Here is an 11299-nt window from a genome sequence, read left to right as displayed (position 1 = left end):
AAATCATATTTTCATTTTAACAATATTGTTTTTATTCCAGTTTATTGATTGTGATTGTAAAGCCTAAGGAGGCTGGTAAACATTGCAAAGAGGGATTTGTATTCCTTAATAATATTCATAAACTTAACCATGTTGTAGCCTGAAAAAAGGCTAAACCATTTCAAAGAATACATTTATTAACTTCATCTCATTTAGCTGTAGCTTTTATAAACAACCAAAAAGACGTATTGTTCAGTCGTTGAACCAGGGACCCTGCGGTCGTGAGTCAATTGCTTTCTACCTGAGACACAGCACACACACTGAATTTCCCTGAAAACACTCTACAATATTTATTCCTGTATTTATTCATTTATTTATTCATGTTTTTATTCCTACATTTATTTATGCTTTTATCTATTTATACTTATGACATGTTCCGACCTCTATATAAGTGAGGGTCTGAGCTCTTTTAATTCCATTCCATGGTTCTTATTATACATCCATGGGTATTATGAGCGTTGTGGTTCAACGGTTCAAACATGGGTTCAACCGATCGGAATCACTTTCTGAAGCAGTCACGTGGTATCGACAGGCAGCGAGGCTTCGTTTGTCATCGATGACGTCACTGGCCCAAAACGATACAAGCCTCGATACATGCTTCACAAAATGCTTCGGGGATTACTCGACACACGCTCCGAAGCCTCGGCGCAATACATAACATCACTACTGCTTGCTTCACCCACCGTAACATATACCCAGTCTTCCTGAAAGAACTTGCGCTGAGCTTCATATAAACGCAGTCCATTTACTGTGCGTTCTTGTAGGCAGAATGGATTTGGTGTGAACTCGATGTGTGGCCGCGTGGCGGGGATCCTGGCTCCACTGGTGAGGCTGCTGGACGTCTACCATCACTCCATCCCCATGCTGATATACGGCATCATCCCCATCACTGCTGCTGGTCTCTGCTTGTTACTGCCTGAAACCCTCAATGTGGAACTCCAGGACCACACCGAGCCCGAGTGAGTGGAGTATACACTATGGCAAGCCCATTTAGCTTTTATTCATTTCTGGAGGATATCAAAAAATCAATTCTTGTTTTTCTGGAGGATATCTAAAAATCAATTCTAAGAATTGATTTTTTGATATCCTCCAGAAATGAATAAAAGCTAAATGGGCTTGCCATAATACACAGCTTTACTTGAAAAACAAACGTATTCGGTGTAAATAATTGTATATAACAATAATTTGATCTGTTTTTAATTTTAGGGAACCATCAAATGGAGCTTCGGAGAACGCTGAAGTAATAATTCAAGAGAAAAAACTTTAATTTGTACTGTTGTTCTTCTTCCTTTATTATAGTCAGACAACTTTTCTACATGTATTAGCATTTTTTTTCAACCTCTTTTTATCGGTGTTGTTTGCATAAAAGTGTTATATGAATAAAATGTAATTCACCAGAGCTTTGTTGAAAGTGTTGGAAAAAAGTTATTGAGGTAACAATTTAGCCTCAGTAAATGTTTGGATCTTTCTGCATACCCAGGATTTTAATATCAAATGTATGTTAATTTTTGTATTTCTGTCAAACCTATTTTTAATTAGCACTGTGACCACAAGAAATAATTTTCCAAAAAGTTAACTGGGATTTGTTTTGGTAATTCTAAACGAAACAAACGGTAAATGATCATTTACTTTAATAAAACTGATTGATTAAACCATTGAAGCAATTAGGCGGGTTATGCATCAACACATTATCACGTATTATGAACGCACAAAGATTTAAACACTCGTTGGTGCCTCAAACGCATCGTCATGATTCTCCGTGTTCACCGTTAAATCAGCTGAGGAGAGAAACACAAGACACAGTTTGAAATGAAGGGATGCCACATTATTAACCATTTATGAACAACAAAAGGATATATATGGTACTCACTTTGTTTGAGTCTCTATGCCTCCGACTCACTGGACACCGCGTCAGCAGAGTTTCTCAGAAGCCATCGGTTCTTGTGTTGAACGTGTCCGAAGCCTTCGTCGTAGTTTCCCTTTCTTCTGAACAGTTGTTGGTAGTGAAATATGCAGTAGAACTCCCCATGCAGTGGTGTGTAATTTTGCATGCTACAGTACAAATAAGCAAAATTGTTTAGTTAAAGTTATGTTTCACTGTTGTGCTGTACCTTAGACCCCGATCCAAACGAAGCTGATTGGTTTTTGCTCAATTTATATGCAGTGGTGAAGCAATATTAAAACGGTTAATAATCAGTTACATTTGTCTCTATTAATATGACAGTGTTTTTATTTTTAATTGCATAGCCATATCTTAAGGTAGCTTATCGTGATACAATCTTATAATAAATAATATGTTTTACAGTTCAATAGTCTGCTATTCAGGCTTATGCCAAGTTTATCGATATTTCAATAACAATCAGTTTTGTAAATCATTAATAATTGTTGCAGTTTGATTTTTTGTCGATTATGTCGGTATCTCACCTTAACTTTTTGTTGCACTGTTTACAACAGAAGCAAGTTTGGTGAAAAACGTATTTGTCTGCGGTAATTTTCTCCATCGGATAAACCGGCTTCGAACAGGCTGAACACGTCTCTCGACAAGCCGGTTGAAACTGATGAAAGAAATGACGTTGAGCTTTGTTAAAAACAAAAATACTTATAATAGGTAATCAAAAAAACAACAAACACAAAAGCATGAATGAAAACCAATGACACGTCTTTAATTTCAAATGCAAATCAAAAACAGTTTTAAGAAGAGACCAACACAAATCTCAACCATCAATAGAAACAAAGAGGTATTTAGAAACATATCTTCACAAATAAAAGTATGTACACAACAACTTTGTCAGAAAACGTATGAGGAAACACATTCAATGGGTAACAAACTTCACTTTTCAACAAATTATTTAAAGTTTTAATTGATCGGCACCTAAACTTCTGGGTACTTTCACCTTGTGGATATTGTTCCTAGCTAACCAGTGGGACATTAAAACCCAATTTCCAAATGGTTCAGTCCTCTCATAGTTGTTTGACGGTCTTCGAGCCCACGATACTTTTCCCCTCGTGGTCAGTCTGCACCTCGAGTACACTCATCTCTCGTTTAGGGTTGCTAGGCGATTGTTTTTTACCTCCTTTTCTGGGGTCCTTCTTCCTGTTTTGAGCGGGGCTGTTGCACGTCACGGTTTTAGTCGACCTGAATCTCTCCTCTGTCTTTGGAGTGTTCTGACACTTCGGGCAGATCGTGGTCTCAGGTGGAAGCAACTCTGTTTTCTCTGTCTTTTTAGCAGCTGATTGGATAGAGATGAAGGCAGGAGAAGATGGAGGGCTTGCTTGTTGTTTTGCAGACGCTCCTTCACCCTGACTAACGAGCAGATCTGAGTCTCCTTGTGCTGTCGTGCTAACCTGTGTCTGCAGTGGTTTTGTTCCGCTTGACTCGATGCTAATTTTGCTAATAGCACCAGACGATGGAGGCCCTTGATCTACCGCTAAAGACTCTTTGAACAGGCGCGATAAACCAGCGATATCTGCGTCTGATTTCAAAGTAGAGACGGAATAAAGAGCCTTTTTAATCCTTTCCTCTATTTCCACAAGTCTTGCTAAAGTATGTTCTTTAAGAGTTGTGATCTCCTCACTGGCTCGTTCAAGATTTCCAAACACATGTGCCATTGAAGACTTGCTTTCGGTGTTGTTTTTCGTTACTGGCAGCTTTCCTTCTTTGTTTCCTTTTCTCTTTTTCTTTTGTTTCTTTTTCCCGGGGATGACGACCCACTCTGGTACGTCCTCGAACACTTTCCTTAAACAACTTACGTCTACCTCGCTTGTGTCCTGTTCAATTTCTTCGACTCGACTGAGAATGCTCTGCAGTTCCTCCTGCTTTCGCAAGTTGTCAAAGATATCCATGGCTGCGGTCATATTCTCCGTCATGATCACATCCATGTGGACTGACAGACGCTGCCGACGTTCGACCTCTGTCTCAGTTCGTCCTTTCTTCTCCCTCATCTCCACTCTACCTTCTTCTTTCTTTACTTTCTCCTTCTTGCTGTCAGCAGTTTGTTCGCAGGTGTTTGGCTCACTGCAGGATGAACCAGGTACAGTTGGTTGTGGTTCCTCAGCAACGTGTGCAAGAATTGAGGTGTTATTGCCAGACTGTTGTTTTTGTTTTTTGTTCTCCACCTGGGCATTTCTTTTTGGCTTTGCCGGAGCCTTCTTCCCTGAAGCTGCGTTCTTACCTTCAAATTTCTTACATGCTTCCTTAAAATCGACATGGCTTTCATCCGTTTCATTCACGTTCTCTTTGATTGGGGAATCCTTGGGGCTTTTCTCTTCGTCTGTGACGTTTATCTCCTGTTGTCGCCTAATGTCATTCTCAGTTTCCAAGATAACGACTGAACCTTGAACTTGATGCCTCACTTCACTTTCCTCAGACATCGGTGTGGCTTCATCAAAAGGCTTTTTGCTTTGATGATTCGCTGAACCCGACTCTGCACAAACGTTAGCTTTGAACAGACCTTGCTTTCGTTCATCCTTACATGTCACCAGTGTTTTGGGCAATGGTTGAGGAACTGTTTCTTCTACTTTTACAGTAATAGTTTGGGTTGCCTCAGGATTCTTTGTATCAGTTGACTGAATCTCTCCTTGTTTCACTTTCAAATGCTCAGGTTTGGGTGGGATGGCTGGTTTTGGAGCCACAAGTATTGCATTGCTTTTCTCTGAGACATCACTTGTTTCTGGTTTATCTTTGGGCTCTGCATGTGTAGATGTCACCTGTTCTTTAGAGAGCTCTTGTCTCACTGGTGCTTGAGTTGGATCAGGGTCAGTCACGGGGCAAAGCTCTTCCTTAGCGGGGATTTGAACAGACGCTGTTTTCAAATGTTGTGATCTTTGAGGTTTGGACACATTTCTGTATATCATGGCGTCTCTGAAATCTCCCCTGCTGACATTGATGTTGGATTTCTGCAGGGAGTCCAAAGCAGCTTGAAGTTTACCGTGAAAAACAACTTCCTCTTCCTCCTGTTGAGCCTCGATTGTTTCTGGAATATGTTCAGGCTCCATAGCAGCTTGCAGGTGTTGTTTCTGGAAGACTTCTGCTTCTTGACCCATTTTGCGGCATGTGTGAGTAGTTTCTTCTTCAGAATGGCTATCTTTATGGCATGTCTTTGTGTGAGGTAATTCTCCTTGCGTAGTTGACTGTTTGACATCACCTGCTTTAACTGAGACGGGTTCTTGATAGTGAAGTCTCTGTTTTGATACTGCTGAGTGATGCAAAGATTTGGCCTCGATGGTGGCCTGATGGAGGCTTTGCATTGCAGTTTGGAGGTCAGAAATCTCCCCGTTGTTATCTACCACCTCGACTAATTCAGCCTGGTGGACCTGACCATCGTCCTGTGTGCCACAATGTAGGTTTGATCCCTTTGGTGCAACTGTAGAGTTACATACCTCAGGTGTTTTGACATCCATCTCTGTAGAGGACTGGCTCTTTCCAAGACCTGTGACTGCACAAGAAATGGGGGCACGATTTTCCCATGCATTTGGTTTGGGCTGGATTGGTCTTTGATCTCCAGAGAACATGTTTTTAAGTCTCTTTATATCCACTGGGACCCATTCTGAAGCACTCTCCTCTGCTTCATCACCTCTCTGTTCATGATGCAGATCCATTCCTTGTTCAGCCACATTTTGGCTAAGAGGGAGTTCTTGTTCTTGCTCGGTTGGCTCCGCCTGAAGAGTTTTCAAATACTCCAAATCACCCTTTTCAATACAACTCTTGAACAGTTTAACGTTCCCTTTTACTGTGATTTCAGGCCGCACTGATCCTTGGTCTTTGGGAGTCTCTAGAAGGCAGCTCTTGGTTGATGCAACAAAACCTCCTCTTTCCTGCTCTGGTTCACAATGCTCTGCACCTTTTGGAGGACTGTAACTCTTCAAGTCGTCCACATCCAAATAATAGTAGAGGGAGTAGACTATGACTTTAGCCCCTCCGTCCGTATCCTCCTGGATTATCACTCCTTTCCGCAGAGAGTTATCTTGATTGAGAATATCCTCGACAAGCTGAGCCATGTTGGCGGTTTTAAACTCTGTGTCTTGGTTGGTACTGAAGTGATGATGCTGCACTGGTATCTTCACCAAGGTGGCCTCGATCTTTCCTTCCCTACCCTCCTTCAGATAAGTGATATGAGGCTTTAAGTTTGACCGTGGTAGCAACTGGAGTATGAAGTTTTGCGCACCACCTTCAGCCACCTCGTCGTATTTGATCTCAGGCCCATCTTCTGATAGAGTGAATTTGGCCTTTTTAGCTATCATGGTCTCATTGACCTCAATGATTGAGCCATCTGAATGTATGGCATTAACTTGATAAAGGGAATTCAGGGTTTCCTTGATGTTCTCAACCTGCCACTCAATTTCATCCTTGTTCTGATTCATGATTTGGTCGAATGGCATTGATTCAAACAGGTGAGCTCTGTTTTTGACATTAGCTTTCACCTGGTCTTGAATTTCCCCACCGTCCCGTGCTGGGCTTTGGTTTTGTGATGAACGCAGACATGAATGTTCTCTTTCTATGTTTGTTGGGATGAATGGGTTGTTTTGGGAAAGAGCCGCACTGGTTTTGATGATTTTCTCTGGACCAGGGATGCTTCTAGTCTCATCACCAAAGGATGTTTCACCAGTGGAAACCACATGGTCAATGCTTTGGCCAATGAGAGGATCACAAGGACCTTGTTTTTTAGGCTGATTTATCACATCAAGACTTTTGGTGTGTAGATGATCTTGTCTACGCGTGTTAAACTCCGGTTTTTGGACTGCCCCTTTCTTATCTCCAGAAACTTTTCCTTGGCAGTTATTTTTGGGAAATGGTGCAGATGTGTTCACAGACTGACTCTCAAATCTCCTCCTGGTAGCCTGAACATCTATTCTTACCATGTCCTCCTCACACTCTCTGTTTGGATCATGACTAGGTCCGATTGTTTTGTCCGTACAAGACCTGTCTTCATGCTCCTGAAACACACCTGATGATTTACTGACATCGCCTCGTTCCACTGTTCCCTCGGCTACGTGCTTCTTGGGGATGTAAGGAGATCCTTTGTTGGTAAGGGCGCAGTTCTCAAATATCAAGCATCTTGACAGGACCTCTCCCTCGTATCCCGTTTCAACATCTGTCTCTAAACTCAAAACCTCAGCAAGCTCCTCGTCCACCACTCCATCCAGCGTCTTCAGCTCGGGGTGAGTGTGCTTCAGGAGCCTTTTCAGCTCGCATTTCGCCCGCTGTTGGTGTAGCTTTTCTTTAGAGAGTTGCAATGACATGGACTGTGTTAACTTGGCCCCAGAGACGTCTTCTGGTCCTTGCTGGTGTCTCGCTGAAGGAAGCGAAGGGATGTCATCTTTGCTTTGTTCGGAGTCCTCGGACATCTTAGAAGAACAGAGTAAAGGTCTCATCATTGAGTCCTTTGTAACAGATACGAGCCATCCAGTAAACAAAATGGTGCTCCAGGGAGTGCTGACATGCATTCAATGGTACCTCACTCATGCCAGTTGATATGCTTTCCACATGCCAGGTGTCAGTGGGTTAGCCGAACTCCAGAGCAACCAGCAAATGCAACCACATGATTAATACAATAATGTTGAGTTTATGGCATCCAATATTTATTTTTAAGGGAATATTCATATCTCGGGAAAAGCTTTAATGTGTTTTTGCAACAATGAAAATCCATTGCACACCATTATGCAAAATGTCCGGTCAAATTCCAGCTTACCTTGGTTCGCTGGACTCTTTTCCCAGACTGAGATGACTTATCTTGGTCCTGGAAGGAAACAGTAATAAGTTCAAGTCAGGTAACCTTTACATAAGATTTGTTTACAGATCAGCAATCATTATATGACATATTTTAGCGTGACACCGTTTAGTGTGTTATATGACACCTGTAAAAGATAACAAACTGCAGTGTGTACAGACAGATCTGCTGAGGGAGGTGCGCTCTCTGCAAGTTAAGTTAATGGGTTGTCATGAAACAAAAACATATTTTCTGGAACCTATAATTAAAAAATGTTAAGATGTGATTTCTCCTTTGCATGCTTCTTAATGCTCTTAAACATTAAGCTTAAGCTCAAAGACAAGTGAAAAGACAAGGAGTAGGCGGATGTTTACCGGTTTTGAAAGGCTGCGTGTTGAATCCTGAGGTACCACCTTCGACAGGTAGAGGGCGGACATGGCTTTGACCGAGACACACTTGCTTTGGATTACAGAGCTGTCTCTGAAATCTGCAATGGACCTCCTCTTTTCATCTGCAGAGACATCAGATCAACCTTTAATTATCATTACGATTTCTTGTCTTGCCATTGCACATGTAGTAGTATTTCAATCAGCCAGAGTATATATGAAATAGGGAATATCTTGTTTTTCCACAATCAAAGGTTCAATAAGTATTTGCGTTATACAGATGTGCCGTCAAAATCTTTATGTGGTATTTAGGTTAAAGATTAAAGGAGTTGTACATTTGTCTCACTTTGTTTACTGGTTAATTTTAGCTTTTTAGGAGGCAGCTGTGTCAAAGTATTTCCAGAGAGAGGGTCACAACATCATGTGACTTTTTCTGACATTGAAACAGAAGTTACTCATTTTAAAAACACGTACAGATGACACACATCCATGTCAGCTAACTATGTGTTATTGATAGTAGTTTTTAAAGGTGACTAGTTATAACATTTAAAGCTGATATTGAACAGCTGCCATGTGTTGGAGCTATAAATGTCCCACTGGTGGTGGAGAAGGACAGATACCTGACTCCACTGACACAAATACTGAGGGTTACACAGACAGGCGAGTCACTACAGCTACACATGACTCAGCATTAAATAGTCAAAGTGAAAAATTGTGTCGACGTTAAGATCGTAAATCCATAAATAGCTATCAATCAGGAACACATGAATAAAGCAGAATTAAATTTGAATAAAGACAACATTTAGGTCAACTTCTAGCAATATTAAAGTCTAAACACCTTTTATGTTTTACGATTTTAATATATATATAAATACGTTTTTTAAGGGTTTTAAAAGGAGTATGCTTATTTCAAGAGCCTCTAAAAGGACATATTACATGCTAGTGGGATTATTTCTACTCATCAAACACAGAGATTCTTCCATAGTCTTTAACATAGATGTCATTTACAGTGGAGAAATGAACCTGCAACTTTTTGAAATTGTACTTCTTAAAGCCTCAAACAAAAATGTTCAGAAAAACGATAAATTAAATGTTGATGTCCGAAGCAAAAAATGCCCATACTTCCAAGAAATGTGCACTGATCAGCAACTTAACACATTCTTGATATAGCTTCTTCCTGTAAATCTCTGACATCAATCCAACACACATTGATGCACTTTGTTTCCACATTTAATCTCAAATCAAATCCGTACTCACAGAAAACGAGCAGTCCCTTATGTCCTGCCTGTCGTCTTATTCCCTTTCAGTCTTTGTGAATCTGTGAGGTCTGATTTCCTCTCGCTGTGTGTCTTCTAACTCTCAGTGTCTCCCTCTCTCCTCCCAGTAACAGCTGACCCTTCACCCTCCATCACTTATTCATGACTTGCTGTCTATTTCTGTCCTGTAGTGAAGTGGTCTGCTGTGCCCACACCAGGTTGAGTCAATCACTGCTTCCTGCACTTCTCTCCCTCTCAGTTTCACCTTCCTTTCATTCACACAGCCTCGACCTGAGTCACGGGCCTCGAAGGGCGAAGGCGGCTTTCCAGGGAATCTTTCAGTTGCATAGATCAAGTCTGAAATGTGACTTGCATCACAGCCATACTTGTCAACCCTCCCGATTTTCGCGGGAGACTCCCGATTTCATTGCCCTCTCCCGGTTTCCTCCCGGGGTCATATTTCTCCCGCATTTCTCCCGATTTCTGACAAAATCAGATTTACACACGACTGTTTCCACTCGGACTTTAATACAGCTACACCATTGTTTGGTTTCCATGGTAACACATCTCTTTAGTAGTGCGCGCAACTCAAAGTCTGAGAGGGTGAGGCAGATATTCACAGAAAACAGAACAAGAATCGACAACTACTCTACTCTCTGCTCACTCCTTTCCTGCCCACACATTATGCTCCATCAAGGACGGTGCTACAGGCCGCAAGGCAGTGCACTTACAACTACAATAAGCATGTTAATGTTAATCTAACAGCTCCGGCGATCCACTAGGACCCCCCGCCCCCCCTTTTGCATTTTGAAATGCTCCCGATTTCTGAGGTCTAAAGGTTGGCAAGTATGGCCGGTACTGAAGCCGGAGGCTGGGTCAAGCAACGTCTCTAATGTCGCGACATAACTCCACCTGGCCTAAACTACGATCAACTGGTAAAAATAGCGGCAGAGTCTTGTGAAAATTCGAGGACCCAGTTCGCCAAAATGGCGATCTCGAGAGAGCACCTATATATGTCCCCGGCTTCTATGCACCTCGCGGTGACATTCTGAGAACGAACTCAGGAGAGAAAAAGGGGTCGGTGAACCGGAGGTCGTGTAGACATGTGGTGTGGCTAGCGGGAGAGTGGGGTTCTGTCATGGGGAGAAGAAAATAAACAACAGTTCAAACACTTGGTAGGAGCAGCACGTGAATCGAGGTGACCACCGTTTGACAGGGAGTAGTTCAAAAGGTAGTTTTGCATAGACCGCTTTTGTTCGTCAACCCGTCGTCAACTGTATAGACACCTAGCAGATTGAGTTCGTATAAAGGGGAGAAGTTGAGGCAGTTAGTCGACTGTGAACTTAGGACCGTACAGGCACTACCCGCGGCCTATGGGACCCCCCCCCCCAGCAGTCTTCGCCGTGAGCGAAGGGTCGGAAGGGCACGGACAAAATAGGGGTAGTAACGGGTGAGTATTCGGGTATCGTGTCCAAGTTACTCCCAAAAAGGGCTCACACACACGAAAACCGGACACGTTATTTTATCACGGGCGGGAGTATCGTACGGAAAACTCGGAACGAATCGCGCCTAACAACCGACCAATGGCCCAATATTGAAAAATAAAAACGGAACGTTACAGGAGACCGAGGCCCGACCTTTGGTCGACCGACAATCATCGTCTGCTTCCCACGCAAGCACAAATTTAGAGACTCGAAAATCGCCCGCGCGGATTCGAGAGTACCGTTCTCGTGTCACGTGTGATGTGAAACCCTACAAGCAAGCGAGTACTGGATCTCTTCCGTACACTTAGCGATGACGCTACATAAACGAGAGAGCTGTGACGCTATGAACCCTACTTGCCGACCAGCTGACGAAATACCTGGCGGTATGCCAACAGCAGAGAGGAGGAGAGGCGCGTTCTTCAGCTGGC

At 42.5% G+C, this 11299-nt stretch overlaps 2 protein-coding genes across 2 annotated transcripts; one reads left to right on the top strand and one right to left on the bottom strand.

Annotated features, from left to right (window-relative positions):
* Positions 1-628: 628 nt before the first annotated feature.
* Positions 629-1450, top strand: LOC104952528 (solute carrier family 22 member 13-like). The gene is made up of 2 exons (XM_010779363.1): positions 629-998; positions 1246-1450. Exons 1-2 carry the CDS (start codon positions 829-831, stop codon positions 1304-1306), a joined length of 231 nt encoding a protein of 76 aa, XP_010777665.1. The 5' UTR covers positions 629-828; the 3' UTR covers positions 1307-1450.
* Positions 1451-2681: 1231 nt separating this feature from the next.
* LOC104952527 (xin actin-binding repeat-containing protein 1-like) lies at positions 2682-9505 on the bottom strand. Its single transcript, XM_010779362.1, has 4 exons — positions 9389-9505; positions 8120-8256; positions 7728-7775; positions 2682-7383 (listed from the first exon to the last, which is right to left on the bottom strand). Exons 2-4 carry the CDS (start codon positions 8180-8182, stop codon positions 3001-3003), a joined length of 4494 nt encoding a protein of 1497 aa, XP_010777664.1. The 5' UTR covers positions 8183-8256; positions 9389-9505; the 3' UTR covers positions 2682-3000.
* Between the last annotated feature and the right edge of the window lie 1794 nt (positions 9506-11299).

The sequence above is a fragment of the Notothenia coriiceps genome, unplaced genomic scaffold (assembly GCF_000735185.1).
Source record: "Notothenia coriiceps isolate Sejong01 unplaced genomic scaffold, NC01 NC01_scaffold00020115, whole genome shotgun sequence".
Taxonomy (NCBI): domain Eukaryota; kingdom Metazoa; phylum Chordata; class Actinopteri; order Perciformes; family Nototheniidae; genus Notothenia; species Notothenia coriiceps.
This window is presented reverse-complemented; position numbering and strand designations above follow the sequence as displayed.